Below are 23252 nucleotides of genomic sequence, written 5' to 3'. Positions count from 1 at the left end.
AGTTCTGGTGTCCCATGTTTAAGAAGGATGAATTCAAACTGGAACAGGTTCAGAGACGGGCTATTAGGATGATCCAAGGAATGGAAAACCTGTCATATGAAAGGACACTCAAAAGAGCTTGCCTTGTTTAGTCTAGCCAAAAGAAGGCTGAGGGGGGATATGCTTGCTCTTTATAAATATATCTGAGGGATTAATATTAGGGAGGGAGAGGAATTATTTAAGCTTAGTACCAGTGTAGACACAAGAACAAATGGGTACAAACTGGACACTAGGAAGTTTAGACTTGAAATTAGACAAAGGTTTCTAACCATTAGAGGAGTGAAGTTCTGGAACAGCCTTCCAAGGGGAGTAGTGGGGGCAAAAAACATATCTGGCTTTAAGACTAAGCTTGATAAATTTATGGAAGGGATGGTATGATGGGATAGCTTAATTTTGGAAATTGATCTTTGATTATCGGCAGATAAGTATGCCCAGTGGTCGGTGATGGGATGTTGGATGGGATGGGATCTGAGTTACTGCAGAGAATTCTTTCCTGAGTGCTGGCTGGTGAGTCTTGCCCACATGCTCAGGGTTTAGCTGATTGCCATATTTGGGGTCCAGAAGGAATTTTCCTCCAGGGCAGATTGGCAGAGGCCCTGGAGGTTTTTCACCTTCCTCTGCAGCATGAGGCATGGGTCACTTGCTGGTGGATTCTCTGCAGCTTGAGGTCTTCAAATCACAATTTGAAGACTTCAATAACTTGAACATAGGTTAGGGGTTTGTTATAGAAGTGGATGGGTAGGGTTCTGTGGCCTGCTTTGTGCAGGAAGTCAGACTAGATGATCACATTGGTCCCTTCTGACCCTAAAGTCTATGAGTCTATAAGTTAATATTTTTTAACTCCACTAATCTGTTTAATGTATTTCAATTTCTCAGAAATAAGCTCACAGCAGGCAACTTTACAATGTTTAACAAGAATGTTTGCACTTAGATTTTCATGTGTGTGTTGTTTATGCATGTTACAAACTTAACTTTAACATTTTTATTTTATGAATGAGTGATAAGTGTTCTCTCAATTCTAGGGCATAAATCTAAACAAATCTTAACTTTTGAGTGGCATGAATCATTGTTTGGAAAAAAAAATAATTTAAGGCAAAATATTTTAAATACACTTAAAGATGAAAATGCAGGCTAATCTGTATAAAAACAAATAGTGTATTATTCACGTCTCCTAAGGGCAGGTCCACACTAAAAACTTCTGCTGGTATAGCTATGTCAGATAAAGGTATGGAAATTTTTGTTTGTTTGGCGGTGTTTGGTTTGGTTTGGTTTTCTAGTGACATTTTTATATAACAGCAAACCCCTAGAGTATATGCAGTTAAATTGGCATAAAAGTGCTTTTTGCCAATATACCTATAAGCTACACTGACAGTATAAGATATGTACACACGAAACTGTTTGCCGTAGCTATATCGGCAAAAGTTTTCCAGTGTAGACCGGACCTTAATTATTAGGATAATATGAGGGGTTGTTGAAAACCAATATTTAAGACTAAGCTACCTTTTTTCTATAACCAAGGAAGGACTAGTGCCCCTTCGTAATACTTGTACTTGTATGTATTATTAAATATACATTATTAAACGTGTATGTCAGTCACAGTTGTAATCCTCATCCTCCTAGGCCTCTCCTATTTGTTCTCCATTGCTGTGAAAAGCCTGATTTTGGATTCAAGATTCTTGAAGGCGTGGACCTCTCATTTTACCTGTAAAGAGCCATGCTTACCTTTGGTGTTGCATAACTAATATTTTAACTTATTTACATGCTGCTATATTTAAGTGTAATTTTGCATTTTAAATAGTTTGTAGGTGCTCCAAATCTTCCTGTGTATGCTGTGGATTGCAGTAATGCTGGGACAAATATTTTAACTGGACCAGTTGTGCATGTACAGAATATAAAGAAAGACCAGATGCTCAAAGCAAGGATTGAAATACCTGTAAGTATTGCTCTGGAGATGCATGCGAATGAAAGAGGTAGGGATGAATTTAAGTGGCAGGCTGCAACTTTTTGAACTTCACAATAGGGAAGGGTGCTATGTGCCAGGCAGTTAAAGGAGGCCAGTACAGAGTTACAGGACTCCTGCCCTTTAACCGGTAACTCGTGTTAGACCATCTTCGGGGGCTCTTTCTCCCCACCTCTGCTCCATGCAAAGGGGTTAGAGACTACTAAGGGGAACCTCTGTCTTAGAAGACTTCAGGTCTCCCTTTCTTCTTACAGGCATATGGTCCACCAGTGAAATCCCAGGTCTCATTTACCTCTGGGAGCTGGCACTTCTGGCCTCTACCTACACTAGGCGCCAGCTGCAAGTTGTGATGAACTAAACGTCCTATGCTGTCTCCTAATGTTAGACATTCCATCTCTACTCCTTTTGTCTAACTGCCTTCACAATGTTGCTGGGAAGGCAAAATACACAGATCTCTGCCAGTTTGGCAGAATTGTGAAAACTTCCTTCCTAATCCCCCAAATAGGCCATTAATTAGACCCACCATTGTGGAAATGCAGCTCAATATACTGTCAGTACAGGAAGGGAAGGAGGGTGGAGCAGCTATGAAGCAACTGAAAATGGCCCCGAAAAGCCAAGGATCGCTTTAAATCATGGAGATGGGAAGTGCAAGAGCCAATCTGTTCCTCTGTTCCCTGCTCCCTACCCCTGCCAGCCAGTGGAAGGCAGAGAATCTCTCCCTCCCTCTTCCACCTATTTCAGAGATAAGCAGAAGGGATTTGAGATTTCCAGGCTGGTATGTTCCTCCCGAGCTGAGTTTCATTGCCTTTAGTGTGATCAAACATCATATTCCCATCTTTGAGCTGGGAACAGGGTATTATGCTATACCTATGCATTAATGCTTTTAGAAAGGAGTATTTTTTAAAAAAAATAGGCAAAAGAAGGAATTGCAGAAATTGAATTAGTTAAAAATAATTTTTCTTTGGTATGGTATATAGTGACTAGTTTAAAGAGCCTTGGAATACTTATCTAAAAGCACAAGATAAACACAAATTGTATGTATAGAATGGACAGCTGCAAAATGTGTCAAAACTGCAGCCATTAACATTTACAAACAGAAGACAGTAGCGAAGGAGTTTGTTGTATACTCTGTTTTTGTGTTAGTTAAAAGATTTTGTTTTTTCATCTTCTGTTCCTATCATCTTGATGTTTTTCTGTATTTCATTTTCTTTGTATTTCATTATTATTGTTAATATCAAACCATTCTTTATTCTAATCCCTGTCATTTAATGATTCCTCTCAGCACAGGTTGTTGTTTTTTTGTAGTTCAGAGAAATTTGTCTCTGTCCACAGCCATTATCACATTTAACCAATAGTTGAAGAAAACGTGAGGAACTTTAATTGGTTTTATCTTGAAATCTGAGGAGATTAGTTAACTTGTAAACTCCTCCTTCCCTTAAAAAAATCAAATCAAATCTTTATTTTCCAATTAATTTGCTTTTTCTGGCTTTCAGGCTGGTAACTTCCATGGCATGACTATAATATAGTAAATAAGCAAGATTTCAATTTTCTTTAATACTTAAACACTGATCTGTGCTACTGCTTGCACTGAGGAGTCAAGTAAATGTTCTCATCATACCAACTTCATAGTGACCTTTAAGTACACATCAGCTCTGATTTCTACAACAAGAAGTTAAGAAGGATTATTGTGGTAGGTCCCATATCCCATCCAATGCAGAATGACTGAGGTTTTTCCGCATGATGTTGCCTCTATAGAACCACACTCTGTAAGTCAAAAGTGCCTAGCCATGTGGTCAAGGAACCTTCCTGAAGAGTGATTTCCTCTGAAGTGTCTTTGAGCTGAACATTACATGGACCAAAGGTTATAAACAATCTGCTTCCTTTTGCTATCCATCAGTCCATATCTGACTACCAGCTGGAGTGTCCATTTTCTTAGTTTAGATCTAATTAGAAGTCTTTTAAAAGTCTTATAATGATAGGTTTAGCATAGGCATAAGTCTGGTACAGTATTAGTTTTCTTTCCAACTTGCATTGAATTTATTGTGACTTTTGGTTGCCATGGGCCTTACCCAAGATGGTGAATCCATCTAAGAAAATAGGATTTAAGCAGTATATGTCTTAATTTTCAGTATTCAGTATTCCCTCACTTCAAATGGTGTGAAAGTCTTTTTTTTTTTTTTTTTTTTTTTTTTTTTTTTAATACTATCTGGGAAGAATGTATAGCTAAAGCTTGTGGTACCTGAAAGATCTCTTAAAAAAGATATGAAGGATCCTGAAGGCACGTGATTCTAGAGATACTATTTCAAGAAGGTGTTTTTGAGCACAGTGGACATTGCCATAAAGTCTGACCTGAAATCCCAAAATAAATGGTTTTCTCTGTCAATGGAGCCGCACAGTGACCTATTGAAACCAATTCTACCCAATAAATGTAACAGTTGTTCAGAAAAAGCTAAAAAAAAGTCTGTTAAAGTGCCAGCGATTCCAAGAGACTGCATAGTAAGAAAATGTTCTTTGAGTTCTGGTTCCTGTGTGTATTCCACTGTGGATACGCATGTGCCTGAGACCAGAGAATTCTAACAAGTAGTGTCCATTGGAAATGTAGATAGTAGTTAGTTAGAATCCTCACTCCAGGGAATCATCTGATCCCCCAGTGCAGGACTTAAGTTATCCCCAAGCTTCCAGGCTTTAAGAATTGCATCTACTGCCTCTGCTTCTTTTCCTTCAGTAGCACTGCCTCTATTGCATTGGATAAGCCCGTATCTTTATTAACTACAGTATATGCCACTCCTTTCCCAGCCAAAAGCAGTACGCACGAAAACTCCAGCTTTGGAAGTATCTAATGGAATGCGCCAGGGAGCCCCTGTCAGATCCAGGCTGGGGAGAATCCCAGGTACATCAGCCTAAGACATCAAGGAGTGCGTGTCCTAGCTTGATGTTGACTCAGGACCAGGAATGACTAGAGCCAAGGATCCTTCGTCTGGCCCATCTCACAAGAGTAAAAGGCACTCTCTCATGAGCATAAAAACAGATTCCTTTCTAGATCTAAGAGTAAGGATCCCTTCCTGGCCCCATCCAGGTTGGGCAAATCCTTGCACACAGGACACAAGGACTTAAGTTCTCTGAGGCCTTGTGACCATGATCAGAAGGTACATAGGAGCAAGGCTTCTTCAGTACCGCTCCGAATGTCATCGACACTGGCCACAGTACCAACTAAGACAAAGCACCTGGACCCGAAGGATTGTGAACCATTGGTACCGACAGTTACTATATGGTTGAAGTCTCCTTGATTGGTGCTACTATCAGATTCCCCTAAAGAACCACCAGTTACTAAGAGACCCTTTACACTGACTCTAGTGGTACGAGGTGACAAGACACAGCCTTCTAAGCCTCCACTGCACAGGATATCTTCATTCTCCCAGACCCACAGTCTCCCTGGTTGTAGGGATCGACCCTCACCAGAGAGATTCTAACACCAGAAGCAAGCCCATTCCATTAGCTACTCATGGCTTCATGACATGGGTACTGGTGGCACTTCAGATGGAACTGGACCTGACCTTCTCATCATTAGGAGAGTCAGCTGTACCAGTGGAACTATCCTCCCCTCCACCAAGGGAGTTCAGCTCAGACAGGGAATCAAGAGTCTCCTACTACCAATCTCGTCTATATAAGTAAGGACCTGCTGCTGGGGACCAATTTTTCCCAATAGCTTGGAGACTGCCACAACATACTTTTGATCCCTCATACTGATGTTACTGGGGGCCATGGGGCCTATACACATAGCATCTGGAATCAGTGTGATCCAAAAAGAAATCTTTACACCTCCTTGCCTCCAAGAGGTCAACCAGAGCTTCCTGAGCCTATGCAGGAGGAAGATGATGAACCAGATCTGCTGGTACCAGTAACAGCATATCCTTCATCTTCCTCGCAGTCTCATAGTTTCTTCTTGACAACCACAAACAGTTCGAAGAGCTGCTTTGGAGAGTAGCAGAAGAGCCTCAGATTCTCTTAGAGGAGATCCAGGACTCCAACACAAGTGCCTGGACATTCTACAGCTTACAGGATCTAGATGAATAGCACTCCTGGTCAATGAGACAATTCAGGAACTAGCAAAATCTGTGTGGCACATACAACCTACCCATTCTTCTTACCCTAAGACAGCAGCAAAAATTGATACTTTGTCCTGGCTAAGGGAGTGGAGTTCTTGTTCTCCCACCCTTCCCTGAACTCCCTAGCTGTCGAAGCAGTGGTGGAGAGGACTAAAAACACCCAAAGGCCATCCCTGTGGCTCAGGATGCCAAGCATTTGGACCTTATTGGGAGAAAGATGTTTACTTCCACCAGCTTCCAAATTAGAATTTCCAATTACCAGGCCCTCCTGGCAAAATGGTTTTTTTGAATTATTCTAAATTCCTGGTCTCTAAAAACAGGTTACTCCAGGAGAATAGGGCTTGACTTCACAGCCTTTTTGATAAGAGCATGTTAGTGGCAAGAACCTGATTACAAAATGCAGTTGATGCTGCTGATACTGCTTTATGATCATGGATGACTGCTAGAGTGATGCATCAGGAATCTTGGCTATACTCTTCAGGGTTCCCCAGGTAGTTACAGAACACCATGCATGATTTTCCCTTTAATTAAATCAGTCCTTTCCACCAGAAGACAGACAAGTCTTTGCATTCATTAAAAGACTCCGGGGCAATCCTCTGCTTCCTGGGTATATATATACACACCAGTTTGGAAGAAAGTAGCATAAGCAACCTTGCAAGCCAAGGCCTTTGTCACAGCCTTTCTATCACAAGTGCATTTATGAGCTACTTTGCAAATGGCAGTGGGTGCAGAAGTGAAGATACATTGTCCAATACACCTCTTCTGCAGCTACCCAGCCTCACCATCCCACCTCTCCAACCAAAAGGTACTTTTGACAGGACACTAATGAGCTGCAAACCAATGTTCATGACATCTCCACCCAACTCAGAGATCCACTTTGGTGGATGCCTAGCACCATTTTCCCCCAACTGAGGGCAATAACAATTTACAACTGGTCATTTCTTTAGCTAAATAGAGATTCACCTGACAGCAGTCAGCACATCACCCTCCAAAGGATGGCTTCTCTATCTTTACTCACTGAGTCACCTCCCAATCAAGTTCTTAAAGGTCTTAATTAGAACTTCCCCCCTGGTAATAAGACCAACTGCTCAATCGGACCTTAGTTCAGTACTTTCAGCACTTACCAAGCCACCGTTCAAACCCCTGTTTAGCTGTCTGATGCATCACGTGACTATGAAGGTTGCTTTCCTCGTTTCCATCACCTTGGCGATGGTAGGCGAACTGGAGTCCCTAATGGCAGACGCTCTTTAGTGGCTGAGTCATTACACTACCTGAATCTATTTCCTTATGATAACTATCCTTACACCTCTTGTCAACTGTCTGTAATTGACCATCTTGATTATCACTACAAAAATTTTTTTTCTGCTGATAACAGGTCATCTTAATTAATTAGCATCTTAGAGCTGGTATGGCATCTTCTCTGTATGCATATGTATTCTCTTCTTATATGTTCCATATTATGCATCCAATGAAGTGGGCTGTAGCCCATGAAAGCTTATGCTCAAATAAATTTGTTAGTCTCTAAGGTGCCACAAGTACTCCTGTTCTTTTTCCAGATACAGACTAACACGGCTGCTACTCTGAAACCTGTCACACTTTACACTGTATTTCATAAAGACAGGGTCTCACTATGACTACATCCAAAATTCACCCTTAAAGTAGTTTTGGAGGTTCACGTAAATCAGGCTATCCACTTACCTCTCTTCTTTCCAAAACCCCATGCTTTCAGCATAGAGAAGAAACTTCATTCTTTCAACGTGAGATGAGCTTTGGCATTTTACCTACAGAGAAGAAAACAGATCAGAAAGTCATCTAGGCTGTTTCTTGCCATAGCAGGTCTATCCTGAGGACAAGCTGTTTCCTCCCAGTGTCTCCCTGACTGTATCCTACATTTTAACCTTCATCCCCCACTGAGCTACAGGCTCACTCTGCGGGAGCACAGGCAGCCTTGGTAGCATCACTTCTAGAAGTATCTCTGCTTGATATTTGCAAAGCAACTATGTGGAGTTCCAGCCACACATTCTTGGGCAATACACCTTGTCCCAAGCCTCCTCCACTGATGCGTCCTTTGAGACAGTGGTTCTACAAGCACCCATATCACCTGGATTCTCATCCCCTCCTTCTGTTTATGTATTGCTTGAGAGTCACCCACGATGGAATACACATGGGGAACAGCACTCGAGGAAGAAGGGACAGTTACCTTTATAACTGCATTTTTTTTTTAGATATGTTGTCCTTATCTCTATCTCACTACCTGCTCTCCTTGCCTGCTGCTTTGGCTCCTCTCTGAATCAGGGTAAGAGGAGGAATTGGAGAGGCCTAGGTCCACACTGCCCCTTATACTCAGCATAGAGCAGAAGGAGAGCAAGAGCACAGGCGCAGACCAACGGACATTACTGACTAGAATTCTTTAGTCTCAGATACATCGAGTACACATGTACCTACAGTGCAATACAGATAAGAACTGTGCATCTCAAAGAATTCCAGTTATGAAAGGTGTTTTCCCTATGCCTTAATAGGGACCAAGGCCATTGGACTTGGGTGGATCCCTGCATGGTTGCTTTCCCTAGATCCTAGGTATCCTGGGAAGGATGTCCAGGGATCCTTGGATCTGAATTGGTCAGATTAGTCCTTTGCATAGGCACTTGGAGTCTGGTTGTGTGTCCTCAGAGACTTAGTTAAGAAGGGATATTGCAGATTTACATCTCCAAAGCTTAGGAGCTGTAGTAATTTGGATTAATGGTGATACTTTAGATCACTGACTAATATATTCTTAAGGTCTGATTTTCAGGGGTACAGAACCTAATATCGCCGACTGACATCCAGGAGAGCTACAGCACTCAGCACCTCTGAAAATACTGCCACTGGTATTTAACCCCGCAGAAGTTATAGTTGAATAGTATAATGGCAAACTGACCTATTTCAAAGAGTGGTTATACTCTCAACACAGCTGTAAGATTATTTTTAAAAATTGTTGTTTTTTAATAAAATACACTGAATTTGAGGTTCCAAACATGGAAATTTCTATAAATAACTAATATTTCAAGATGTGAAATTAAGATTTGCATTTTTATTGAAGTTTTGAGAGGCCAGATTCTGACCTCAGTTACACCTAGGCCAGTTGAAACCTAGAGTAACTCCATTTTATCTCAGTGGATATTAGAACTCAAATACACCCAACACTCACAAAATGTACAAGTATATATTTAATGTCTTATTTATGTCACATTCAATGTTTTTGCCATGCATAGAGTTGTAAAGATGTGCCACCAGTGGAAAAGACTATTAAACTGCTCCCCAGTAGCCATGTTGCAAGACTACAGATTTTTAGTGTAGAAGGACAAAAGGCTATTCAAATCAAACACCAGGATGAAATTAACTGGATTGCAGGGGATGTCATGCACAACCTTATCTTTCAAATGTATGATGAAGGAGAGAGAGAGATCATCATAACTGCAGATCTAGCAGAAAAAATTAAGGTAGGTATTTTAGAAGAAACTTTATCATAAATTCAAAGTAAATGGAATACAATTGATAGAATATACAATACGTAAAGAAGAAAATGTAATGACTTATTTACAAGGGGTTTGTTCTCTCTCTCTGTCTTTCTTATTTTTTTTAATCAGGTACATGAGCAACATTCCAACTGATAGTCTCAGGATATGTCTATACTGCAATAAAACTCCCGTGGCTGGTTCATGTCAGCAAACTTGGACTGCTGGACCGTAAAGTTGAAGAGTAGACATTTGGGCTTGGCTGGAGCCTGGCTCTGGAACTCTCCCTCCTCGCACGCTCCCAGAGTCTGGGCTCCAGCTCTAGCCTGAATGTCTACACTGCAATTTTATAGCCCCACAGCCCGAGCCCCAGTTAACTGACAGGCCAGCCCTGGATATTTTATTGTAGAATAAACATACCCTCACAGGCCCCTTGAAGATCTGAAGCACTATACAAAGATGGAAATATTAATAAGATTGTTCATCTCTTAAAAAATCCAATAAAATGTTAAAACTATGTCCATAGGGGGTAAAGACACTTAGTGACGATTTTATTGAATTGAGTAAGACTTGCATAATATGCATCATATTCTATTACCATTAATGCCAGAAACTATCTCAACAGTAAAGGTCTTAGACTAATATTATTTTAATTACATAACACATTTTATTAATTGATAAAAGTAACATTATTTTGCTTGTATGGCATTCTTGTTCCTCAAGGCTGCTGAGACTCAGTAAGAATCTTGCCTGAGTAAAAATTGCAAAACAGGCCCTTTGGTTTATTCAAAACATCTTTTGCAGTAATATGCATTATGAAAAGTAGGTTAGCATTTTCAAGCCTCCAGTGCTACTCTCCAGTATAATATATTAATCCCTGTAAATACCTGCCCCAGAATTATACTCTTGGCTTTGGGGGCTTTCCCAACATTAGGTAGCCTGGTCAGATTTGTGTCAAACCTGTAACTTCATGAAGGACTTATGTTCTTCCTCCTATATATAGATGTAGGGCTTGATACCAAGGCAGAGCTCCATTGAATTGATTCAGATTTTGTCTTGATAAGGTTCTAGAGCATTGGGACTCTGTCAACAGGACATTTTAGGCAGTCAGGCTGAATGTAAGTTCTCTTCAAAGTAGACTTCTGTATTTGTTCAGGTAACATAGGTTAATGTTGGAAAAACTCAAGGCTCTCATGAATAAGATTACTAAAGCTATATACATTTTTACATACAGTCCAGTCCTGAAAACCATAATGTATATGTACAAATGAAGGGCTGAATGCTGTATAGCCAGTGACTAATTAATAAATATTTTGGTTTTAGGTTAACTGGACACCCAGGATTAATAGAGATCAAATGATTCAGGGACTACTGCCTGATGTCAAAGTACCAACATCCGTAAAAGATGTGCGTTATTGCCTAATTACATTCCATGATGACCATGTATCTTTGGAGAGTGCATTTACAGTCAGGTCTGTTCTTTTAAAACACATTTTTTTTGATAATGCTCTTTGTAAAGGGTTGTAATACTGTTCTTTAAAAAAACAATTAGTGTTTTTTCTATAAAAGAAAAAAAATGAAAATATTTGATGAAAGAGATTATACTTATTAAGAATTAAATAGGCTATCCTAAAGCAAAAAATTTCAATTGCCGAGAAGAACATGGTTTGTGGAGAAAAGCATCCACGTATGGTTGTACATAGCTTGACAATCACTTGTGAATATAAATCTATTTAAAGGGAGGATGTTGGTGAAAAATTTTGGTAGGCTTCAGTTTCCTGTGTTACAGGATTGTCGAAAAGCATTGGCCTCTCTCTATTGGTTACAGCAACAATAAAAGGGAAATATTCACATCAGTGCAGTTCAAATTGTTACAGGTACCTACAATTAGAAACAGTGATTGTTAAATATGTAACTGACTTTCAGCATCTACAGGACTTCATGGCTTCAGAGCAGTGTACAAATATTAACTAAAAGTCAAAATATCTTTGCACAGTAAGTTTGCAGCAATCAGACGTTCTCAAGATCCACAAAATACAAAATGGTAGCCAACCCTGAAGCAACAAGACTGTACAAAGTTGAAGCAGGATTTTCATCTTAAGTGCTTGTAAAACACTCAGCACACCTTGGTAGTGCAAAATAAATTACTTGACTAGATGGAAGATATTTTGATTAGATAGTAGCCTCCATTCTTCTTCAGGAGAGAGATTCTTGAAAAACAAACCAAATTGTTGTTGCTGAAACAAAACAGAACATTAAAGACCATCACCTTTATTGTTTATTCCTTATCTGAGAAGGTGATTCTTCTGTCTTCCCCTTGATAGGAATCTTCTTAACAAATTGTGTTTAGAAATCTGATTCAAGCACAGTTATTTGTAAAATAAACTTATATTTGCATCTGGAGAGGTTTTGTTTTTGTTTTTTTTGGTTAGATATGGTTGTCTCTTTACAAGGTGCCAAATGCGCTGACTGTTTGGAGCCCAAAGACTTGTTTGGTGCCAATACAGCATTAATATCACAAATTTATTCCCAGTCTCCCTCTAGATCAGGTGTCGGCAACCTACGGCATGCGTGCCAAAGGTGGCACACAAGCTGATTTTTGATGGCATGTGGAGCGGGCTGACCCATTCAGCCTGTCGCCGTTCTGGGGTTCCCACTGCTGGCCCCTTGCCAGCCAGGGTCCCACCACCAGTCTCACCCAGCACCCACTGCCGGCCTGGAGTTCCTTCCCCCAGACAGCGGGCTGAGACCACAGCTGGCAGGAGCCAGCAGCCGAAACTGAGCCACTCAGCCCGCCGCTGCTCTGAGATTCCCACTTCTGGCCCCTTGCTAGCTGGGGTCTCGCCGCCAGTCCCACTCAGTAACCGCTGCTGGCCTGGGGGAAAGAACCCCAGGCTGGCAGCGGGCTGTGACCCCAGCTGACAGGAGCTAGCAGCCAAAACCCCAGAGCGGCGACAGTCTGAGCCGCTCAGCCCACCACTGCTCTGGGATTCCCGTTGCTGGCCCCTTGCCAGCCGGGGTCCCACCACTGGTCCCACTCAGCACCCGCTGCTAGCCTGGGGTTCCTTTCCCCAGGCTGGCAGCGGGCTGAGTCCCCAGCTGGCAGGAGCCGGCAGCCGAATCCCCAGAGCAAGGCGGGCTGAGTGCCTCTTTGGTATTCCCACTGCTGGACCCTTGCCAGCCGGGGTCCCACCGCCGGTCCCACTCAGCGCCCGCTGCTGGCCTGGGTGAAGGAACCCCGGGCTGGCAGTGGGCTGAGACACCGGCTGGCAGAGCCAGCAGCTGAAACCCCAGAGCGAGGACTGGTGAACACGCTCAGGCCACCGCCGAAACCCCAGAGCTGACAGGGCTGACCTGCTCAGCCTGCCACCGTTCCGGGGTTCCGGCTGCTGGCCCCTTGCCAGCCGGGGTCCCCCGCAGCCCCACTTGCCTTGTTTCTTGTTGGAGTTCCAGCGGAGGCCCCCTGCCAGACAGGGTCCAGACCTCCAGGCCTTCTCAGCCCTACCAGCCGCCAGCTCCACTCACCTCAGCTGCTGATCTGGGGTTCCAGCCAGTTAACAACTGATGACTCAGAAGCTTGTGTGCAGCTTAAAGTATCCAAATACATGTCACCAGACATTGGAAAATTTAGCAAGGAAAAACAAGGGCAAGGATCACACTAAACTAATAAGATCAGTATTTTAATTTAATTTTAAATAAAGCTTCTGAAACATTTTGAAAACCTTGTTTACTTTACATGTAACAGTAGTTTGTTTATATATTATAGACTTATAGAGAGACCTTCTAAAAAATGTTAAAATGTATTACCAGCATGCGAAGCCTTAAATTAGAGTATATACATGAAGACTCGGCTGAAAGGTTGCCAACCCCTACTCTAGATGAACCTTAGGACTAGCTCGGGAACAAGGCTTAATAGCCCTGAGAAGATTGTATGCAATGTTCTTGTAGCAGTGTTGGTCCCAGGATATTAGAGAGATGAGATGGCTGATGTAATATCTTTCATTGGACCAACTTCTGTTGACTAGAGAGACAAGTTTTCAAACTACCCAGAGCTATTCCTCGGCTCTGGGAAAGATACTAAGACTTGTGTCTGCACTGGTAATTGAACAACAAAACTTTTGTCTTTCAGAGGTGTTTAAAAAAAAAACCCAAATCCTGAAAGACAAAAGTTTTGCTGCGACAGATGCCAGTGTGAACAGCGCATTGTCAGCAGGAGTGCTCTCCTGTCAACAACAGAAATGCTGCTCATTGGTTGTAGAAGTTTTTTGTCATCAGGAAAGCTGACAAACAGCAGCTACACTGCATGACTTTTAGTGGCATGGCTGTGACGACATAGCCATGTCGCTAAAAGCTGTGTAGTGTAGACATAGGGTATGTCTACATCTACAATTTTGCAGCGCTGGTTGTTACAGCTGTATTAGTACAGCTGTATAGGGCCAGCGCTGCAGAGTGGCCACACTTACAGCAACCAGCGCTGCAAGTGGTGTTAGATGTGGCCACACTGCAGCGCTGTTGGGCGGCTTCAAGGGGGGTTCGGGGAACGCGAGAGCAAACCGCGGGGAAGCAGGTCTCCTTCCCCGGTTTGCTCTCGCGTTCCCCGAACCCCCGTGCAAGCAGGTCTCCTTCCCCGCGGTTTGCTCTCGCGTTCCCCGAACCCCCGTGCAAGCAGGTCTCCTTCCCCGCGGTGTGCTCTCGCGTTCCCTGAACCCCCGTGCAAGCAGGTCTCCTTCCCTGCGGTGTGCTCTCGCGTTCCCCGAACCCCCCTGCAAACCGCGGGGAAGGAGACCTGCTTGCACGGGGGTTTGGGGAACGCGAGAGCACACCGCGGGGAAGGAGACCTGCTTGCACGGGGGTTCGGGGAACGCGAGAGCAAACCGCGGGGAAGGAGACCTGCTTGCTCGGGATTCGGGGAACGCGAGAGCAAACCGCGGGGAAGGAGACCTGCTTCCCCGCGGTTTGCTCTCGCGTTCCCCGAACCCCCCTGCAAACCGCGGGGAAGGAGACCCGCTTGGGGGGGGATTCGGAGAACACCGGAGCAAACCGCGGGGAAGGAGACCTGCTTGATTACCAGAGACGCTTCCTCAGGTATGCTGGGATACCTGCTTATTCCACGGAGGTCAAGAAAAATGCTGGTAAGTGTCTACACTTGATTACCAGCGCTGGATCACCAGCGCTGGATCCTCTACACCCGAGACAAAACGGGAGTACGGCCAGCGCTGCAAACAGGGAGTTGCAGCGCTGGTGATGCCCTGCAGATGTGTACACCTCCTAAGTTGCAGCGCTGTAACCCCCTCACCAGCGCTGCAACTTTGTGATGTAGACAAGCCCCTCGACTTAGAGTGTCACAGCTGAATATAGTTTAACCTTGAATGGTCCCTTAGAATACGTCTAACTACTTATACTAAACTATCTGTTCAACCTTGTATTTAGTTGTGACACTGAGTACCTTTTCCAGACCTGAGGAAAAGTTCTGTGTAGCTTAAAAGTGTCTCTCTTACACCAACAGAAGTCAGTCCAATAAAAAATATTTTCTCACCTGCTATGTCTCTCTGAGAAGAATGGTCAGTCCTAAACAAAGTAGACATAGCTTAAGCTAGTTATTAACATTTTATGGCCTCTTTTAGAACAACCTGAATGCTGCTTTCTTCACAGTCAGGCATAATACCTGTGGAAGACAGAATAACTCAATTCAGTAAATAAACCAACTTACTTTTATTTTATTTTATTTTTTTAGGAAAAATATAATTTTAAAGATCCTCACATTAAGTATTTGTGGTACAATTATACATACTATAGATTAGGAAGAAAGAAGTTCCTCAATCCAACAAGATTGGTTCAGCCAAAATGCGCTGAAGGAAAATCTGGTCTAAGTGCCTTTCTTTATAGATAAGATCTTGATATATTTGTGTATGTATATCATGGCGTATTATCATGATCCAGATTCTAATGCACTTTACAACTAGACATACGTTTTAAAATTAATTCAGACATTTGTACAATTTATTTTGTCCTAATCTGGTTACAAATGCTGTTCCAAATTGCAGAGTAGGCTGGACTTTAGCCTGGTTACAAAACACAATTAACAATCTCATCTATGCTAAGTACTGGTAGCCAGATTAGTAGAAAAACAAGTTTTAACCTGATTCCCTGACATCATTGTATTTTGTCATGCATACGGTGCTCACACTGGTTGTGGTTGAAGTGAAAATTCAGAAGTTTATCAACTACTAAATCAAATGTAAGCACCTGAGTCTGTAATATATGCAAGGATATAATTTTGAAACTCTGCAAATGAATTATTTTTGTTAAATATGTTTGAAGTAATTGATTTAATGAAGAACTACAAGCCAATTTTGTATGCCAATTTAGACCACTTCCTGATGAGCCTAAACATATTAAATGCAAATTAAAAGGACCAAATACATTACAGATGGGTGAAGAGCTACAAAGTGAAATTGGTGAGTACCTGCATGTCCTGTGCTTCATAGTAGGATATAAAAATTTCCTTATCTCTCATAATGTATTATCCTGTTATCTGTACAAACAGCATGTGGCAGGAACTCTGTAGTATGTTCAATATAAAAAAAGCAGCTACATTTTAAAATTAAAATCCTAGTATGGAAGAGTTTATCACAGCTCAAAGTGAAAAGGTAGTGTTACAAATATCTTCTAGAAGACAAAACTCACCCGTAACTCTGAATTCCTAATCTACTTGATATTCCTCCATCTGGAGCTCAGATCATCAAGAAGATTTTATTTAAGTCATGCTATCTAAAACCTCTTAATTTGAATACTATTTCAGACCTCATTTCAGAAATCTGGTCTTCTCTATATTAATTTATTTTAAGGCTGAGGCTCCTAATTTGAATGGAAATAGGCATGTTGAGGAGACCATCAGCCTTTTCAGTATTCCTCAGTTTTGATGTTTTTCACAGCTTTTACCCCATATTTCAATGTCTTTATTATGCGTACATTGATGACTTAAGTTCCCATTGGCTATGATGCTACTAATGTTCGGCTATGAGGTATTTTATTGATAGAAATGTCAGTGAAATAATATGTTGGTTTTTTTTCAGCTGATAAAGAGGGGTTTTTTTCTATAGTATACAAGTAGTTTAGGTATGTTGAATGTGTAAATGATCTCAACATGGTCTGAAAAATATCAGATAATATCTACTTAACTAACCTCTAAAAATTGAAAATATTAGGAACGTTTTGTGGGGATATAAAAGTGTATCTTGAAATAAATCTCCTATTTCATTTGAGGCAAGAAAAAAATCAGCATAAGACAGCTCATGTCAGTGCTTTAATGTGTTCTCACATGAGTTTCAATATTAAGAAGACTACTCTTTTAATTCTATGTCAAGTTAAGAGATAATCTACTGCTAAAGGTAAATGTGTGTGAGTGGGAAAGAAGGAGTCTTGTCAGGTATGGCTAGAGTAAATGAATGCATTTTTCACTATTTCCTATTTACTGTATATAGTCATTCATAAGCCACATTCCTTTAGTGAAAAAGGAAAGGAGATCGGCTTATGAACGGGTATAGAGAGGGAGAGGTTGGACATAGCCCCTCCCCGCAACAGAGGGAGCAAGAAGAGGCAGCAGGGCCAGAAGGGAAGAGGCGGGGCCAGAGTCTCCTCCTCTTCTGGCCACACTGCTCTCCACCCCAGCCTCCGAAGCAGCTGCAGCTCCGGGGCTGGCAGGCTGCAGCCATGCCACTCAGTCCCGCCCCCTAGAGCAGGCTGTGACTGTGCTGCCCGGCCTGCCGGAGCATGCTACGGCCGTGCCACCCAGCCAGCCCACAGGAACTCCGGTCTGACCTGCCGGAGCAGGCTGTGTCCACTCTGCCCATCCTGCCGGAGCGGCTCCAGCCAGACCAGAGACATCCTCCCCTGGCCCTCCTCAGATAAGGCGGGAAAGGATGGTATGAGGAGAGTGTGGGGGTCCCGGGCTAGGGGTGGGGTAGTGGGGGGTGGTCACAGGGGTTACTCCCTGACCCACAGCTTCTGCCCCTCCCCCCCAAAAAAAAAACAAAAACAAAAACCATTTCCCCACCAGTTGCTGTCCTGGTCCGTCAGGGTAAGCAGCTGGCATGCCGGGACACTTTGTTTCCGTAGGTTTACCTCCATGCCTGTGGATGCTCGAGGTAAACAAACCGTCTCAGCCCACCAGCAGCTTATCCTGATGGCTCAGGAGCCAAAGTTTGCTGACCCCTGAATTATAGGGTCAGCTTATGAATGGGTCATAAAAAATTTTCATTTTTACTTATCCATCTTGGTAGGGTTGGCTTATTAATGAACCAGCTTATGATCGAGTATATACGTATATAGATTTTGTGCATGTTCATACTTTGTCTATTAAAGAGGACATTGAGCAGTTACAAATTTTGTTGGAAAAATAAGCTTTCTTCTTTTTAATAGATGTGATGGTTACAGACCAGTATGGGAATCAGATTCAGACTCTCTCAGCCTCTTGCATAAATTCCTTAGGAGTTTCTGGGAATGGGCTGGATAAATCAAATTTGAAAACTACATGGCAGGTAGGTACTCAGAAATACTTTCTAAGATGTCATACAGTGTGTTGTTGCCAGCATGTAGCAATTGATTTATAATAAAACTATTTGTCACCCAGCAGAAATTTAATGAAAATTGGAAAAAAATCTCTCTTTGATAGGTTAAAAGAGTAGGGTGATCTTAGAGATCTATTAAACTGTATCCCATGTGCCTGTTACAACTAGGGGATACAGCAACTTAAGTTCCTTTTTTACTACTGATGATAAATCTCCATGCCATTGCTGCAGCTGTACAACAACTCTCATTTTTCAGGTTATGCTTCAAACTTTTTGTCATTTGACCTGTTCTTAGTCCATGTCTTAGAAGACATAATGGCTAGATACAGACAATTAGATGCACTACTGAGTTGCTAATAGAGATGATCCAAGTATTTTTCAATGCCTGTGCCACCCTTAAGTTTCTGGAATTGCAAGATCTCAGCTTGTCTCTGTGTGACTGGAGAACATGTTACCCCAAATTCTTCTAAAAGTCCATCTTCTTGGAAATACCCAGATGGCTGAAGGATTTGCTAGAGCCAGCAAGTTTCCTCAAAAAAGTATAAATTGATGTGTAGAAAGCAAAGAGTGATTTTTTGTTAGGTTTAGGGTACAGAAGCAGATGTTTGCTTTAGCTTTTCAAAATGTGGACTCTAGTTTCTGATAAAATAATTATGGACTGTTGTGTGATTATGCATATATATAATTATATTAAAATGTACAGTGACGCATATAAGAGTTCCTCTAAGCCAATTTCTCAGAAAACTAACATCTGAAACAAAAGTTCCATTTTGTTTCTTAGCAATAAACTGATAATTGTTTTATCATTTCATTTTGCCTGAAGTTGATGTAAAATATATCTGTCATTGCCTAGTTAATAATCTATCTTTCTCTCTCCAAGCTGACGTGTTGTTGTCTAAAACAATTTTAGCATATATATTGTAAATGCAGTTTCTTTCAGTGTTCAATCATTGATTGGTGGACTAACCACATTTTGTGACTTTTCAACTCTTAATATCATTTTTCATGTTCCTTGCTTTCCTTTAAAATATTTTGCTATTTTCCAATTGATTTGAACTGTATTTTTTCTTAATTTCTAGCATAAAGATACAAAATCCTGCTACACAGAATTTCTGTCAAATAGAACTTTAATTTTCAGTGGCAAACAACAACAAATATAAAGGGAAGGAGATTTTTTACGCTGTCCCATACAGATGTGTTACAGAATTCCCTTTTTTTGGTGTGGTTCCACTTGTTTGTCCTAAATAATTGGGTTTAGGAGCTTTTAGCATTTATTGCATGCAATAGCTCTGCTGTAGTTATGTTTGAATAAATTGAGATCCTCAACCTGCTTTTCATTTTTATGGGTTCGGGCGATAAAGACAAGTGGCTGATCTTGCTTTCTGACTTGGGCAGTTTAATTTAATGTATGCTAGTATTTGATTTTAACACAGCCTTTCAATATTCTGCTCCTTCATTTGAATGAATTATTTATTTTGACTGGCATTAAGCTATCATTTGTTTTTTCATGCTGAGTCATCATGCTAAGACAAGCAAATATATATTGTGTCTGGGCTTATGCTTTTTTTGACAGTTTTGCATGGTTCTTTTCCTGTATGACCTGTCCTTAGGAATCATAGCATAAAAATAATTAGATAAAACCCCGTTTACTAGGAAGATAGCTGTCTTAAGAATATGTAGAATTATCTTAAGATCAGTTACTTTATTTGCATATCCCAAAATACCTTGACATTTTAACAGATCAAACATTGCAATATAATCTTTTCATTTATTATACAATGTACAACAAAAAGACTGGCATCCAATGTAAATAAATAGTAAGTCACATTTTTAAATCTGACAACAGAATAAATTACATTTCGCTTTGCTTTTACTAAAAACATGTTACACTTCTGTTTCTTGATAGGAAAGTACACAAACCATGGCAGTCAAAGGTATTAGGTTTTATCCAGGTCCTCCTGGAAGCAAAGAATTGTGTTTTGCTTGGCGTGAATTTTCTGATTTTCTCAGAGTAAATTTGACTTCAGGACCTCCAGTTAAACTACACCTTATGGATTGGCCAGATTTAGGGGAGGTGAGTCAGCTTCTTTTGGTTCAGATCAAAGGGTTTAATACCAGGTTTTTATATTTCCAGAGTTTTTGAAGTATAAGGAGCAAAGATTAAATCTGTTGAGTTTTTCTTTCAGTATAGTATATTCAGTATTCCTGAAAGTTTCTACGACATAACAGCCCTGGAGATCAAAGTTCACTATCACTACAAGACAGTATAGTATAGACAGAAGCAATTCAAGCTTCCATCAGTGCCCCTATTTATATCAATACGTGACAGGGTATACAGACCCTCTGAGGCTCGTTGCTGGAAGTCTTGTGGCCCTGCCACACCCCATTACAGGATACCTGTGTGTTTTAAACTTGACTGTGACCATCTGGTCATTTTGTGTGTAGCAGTTGGCTCAGCTGCCCTGCAGGGAGAGGCCCCAGCTGTACCATGTGACCAAGCAATCTCAGGTGCATGTGACCCAACATACCTGCTCCCCCATGCATTGCCTCCACTGGGGCTTTCATGCTGTGCCATAGGCAGCCTAGTTTAGGAGGCAGCTGATGGAAGTCATGGCCTCATGTTCTTTGGTCATGATTTGTTGGGAGGAGGAGGGTAGTTCTTGCTCACACCCCTGTAATGATTGTCTGACACATTCTCTGTACAATAAAGTAAAACATACATATATTTGTATCTTTTTCAGCCTATTGCAGTAATTAATGGCAGAGAACTGCAGAAGCCTCTGATAGTTCAGCTCTGTGATCAGTGGGAGAATCCATCTCCTGAACCAAATGTCAAAATCAGTCTTGTAAAGGCTAGCAACTTGAAGGTAAATGAGAGCTTAGAAGATGTCCTGGCAGCTTTTATGTATCAAAGCTCATAAATATCATCTACCAAGACATAGCTGCATCATCTCCCTACATCTCTATCTGGTTTCTCCTTTTTAAAACTGTATTGCGGAATTTTAAAGTACAGATGTGAATATGCCAGCTAAAAAGAGCAGAATAATCTTTTACAGTAGTAACATACAATAAATAAAAAATAATTCCATCACAGATTCCACAATTCTTTTTTCTTGTTAACTAAAATTAAATACAGTAATAAAACTAATAATTTATGCTATTCATTTGTAACTTTTTTTTTAACTTTATCTCTCTGGGCCTTTCTCTGTACCTTCTCCATATTCCCTACATTTCTTCTTATTGCTACTTTTAGTTAGTCTCCTGTTTTGTACTTAAGTAACTTACCAAATGACAATAAAGAACAGAGTCAGTAGTTCGGTACATAATCACCTTGTTCAGTATTTCCCAAACTGTAGCCCATCGAGAACTGTCTGATGGTCTGCAAAAAGCTGGCAGGCTACATAATTCTGGGTTCCCATCTTGTTTCCCTCTTCTAATGCTGAGATCAAGGCTCTTTGCAGTGAAGATCAAGTGGAAATGAGGAGGAGACAGCTTAGCTGTGTGTAAGCAATTGCTGTTGTTGCCACTAGGATATTATGGAAATATATTTGTAAAATGGTCTTCACAATTGCAAATGGGATGTTCTTTTTCTGCTGCGCAGTTGCTCTCCTCATTCATCACAAATGGGTAATTCCTCATCTGTGGAATTTGGTGCTGAAGGCTCCAGAGTTAAACTACCCCCTTCTACCAAGGCCACAAAATGTTTTGCCTTTGTGGGCAGAACAAGTTTACTGGAGGTTCTGCATCAGCTTTAGATAAATTTAAAATTGGTGGTTTATGCTGAAATAAATGTGAAAATGAATAATGCAATCACTACAGTATTTCTTCTGTTATTTATTAATACTTAGTTCAGTTTATGCAGTTTCCAAATTTTTAATCCTTTAATGTGCTGCATAATTTTGTATTGAAAAGTTATAAGCATTATAGAACTTTGGGGGGAGGGGTTGCAGTTGTGTAAGAGACACACCAGGGAAGATGTGGTGATTCAGTTTCTCCCAAATATTTTGTTGTTTAACTTTAATTTTTATTCATTTTCATGCTGGATGATTTCATTTAACTCTCTAGCTCCTCTCTTCTTCACTGAGGAAGCACCAGAATATTGAGGCTGTAACCTCTGGTTTCTTTGGTACAACAGTGGGCTCCCTCTTCCCTCTGCTTTCACAGCAAAGAAGCTTTGCAAGCATTGAACCAAGTCCAAGAGATGCTACAGGCAGTTTTTCAGGTGCCTCAAAGGACAGCTATACCCTGCTGCTACAATACACCAGGCCCTGCTTTGTCATGGCCTAGGGCTTTGAGTCAGAATGGCATGCTGGGGCCTCTACTCCCCTGCCCAAAGCTGTGACACCACCGTGGGAAGCTTGACCAGGAGCATGAGGATTCCCGCAAAGAGGAGAACTGCTCACCGCCTGCTCAGGGCTAAGTCTTGCAAACTCCAAAGGCTCTGAGTGTCAAAAAGACAAAAGCCAAGCATCCCTTTCATAAGGAAGTGATTCATATTGTTAATGAGCAAGTGCTGTACAAATTATGATTTAAACTTTTTTTTCCTTTGCTTTCCCAACCTACCTCTTCTGTGTTCTGCAGCATGTCTGGGCATTCAAAGAAGCCTGTTATTCCTATGAAGCCCTGTCTCAGCAGCAGTGCAATGGGGAATTGTGCTTGTCTCAGTTTCAGTCCATGGACCTTCACTCTGCCAGGGAAAGGGGTTCACAGTTAGGGAGAGGGTTGCCCATCTCCTTCTCAATAGGCTAGCTCTACATTAAAGCTTAAGGAGCACTTCAGGCAGTCTGTGCCCAGAACCAAGGCACATAAGATTTCCATTCCCCATGCAGCTGCACCATTGTGAGGTTATAAGGGGAGTGGGAAATTGCTACCTGTGTTCCAAATGGAATAAAGCTCCGAGTGGTACTAGATCTCTCCCCCAAATACTTTACATGGGTCTAAACTAGCCTGGGAAGAGGCAGACATATTTGCAGGTTCCTGGGGCCATCTACAGGCTATTCTCACAATCAGGATATTGGTCCCAAGTATCTGTTTTGGTTGAATGGTCCAAACAGCATACTAACCCTCCTGTAAATAGCCTGTG

The 23252-nt window shown here is 41.5% G+C and overlaps 1 protein-coding gene across 4 annotated transcripts in view; it reads left to right on the top strand.

Annotated features, from left to right (window-relative positions):
* Window positions 1–23252, top strand: part of SMCHD1 (structural maintenance of chromosomes flexible hinge domain containing 1) — a 183386-nt gene that overhangs the window by 89002 nt on the left and 71132 nt on the right. For all 4 annotated transcript variants that reach the window (XM_050939184.1, XM_050939183.1, XM_050939185.1 and 1 more), the window contains exons 24-30: window positions 1838–1972; window positions 9357–9584; window positions 10923–11071; window positions 15969–16057; window positions 18021–18139; window positions 20076–20243; window positions 20911–21036. In XM_050939184.1, coding sequence (XP_050795141.1) covers window positions 1838–1972; window positions 9357–9584; window positions 10923–11071; window positions 15969–16057; window positions 18021–18139; window positions 20076–20243; window positions 20911–21036 — 1014 coding nt within the window. The remainder of the gene's footprint in view (window positions 1–1837; window positions 1973–9356; window positions 9585–10922; window positions 11072–15968; window positions 16058–18020; window positions 18140–20075; window positions 20244–20910; window positions 21037–23252) is intronic.

This window comes from Gopherus flavomarginatus, chromosome 2 (genome assembly GCF_025201925.1).
Source record: "Gopherus flavomarginatus isolate rGopFla2 chromosome 2, rGopFla2.mat.asm, whole genome shotgun sequence".
NCBI classification, from domain to species: domain Eukaryota; kingdom Metazoa; phylum Chordata; order Testudines; family Testudinidae; genus Gopherus; species Gopherus flavomarginatus.
The sequence above is the reverse complement of the archived record's forward strand: the minus strand, read 5'-3'. Positions and strand labels throughout refer to the sequence as shown.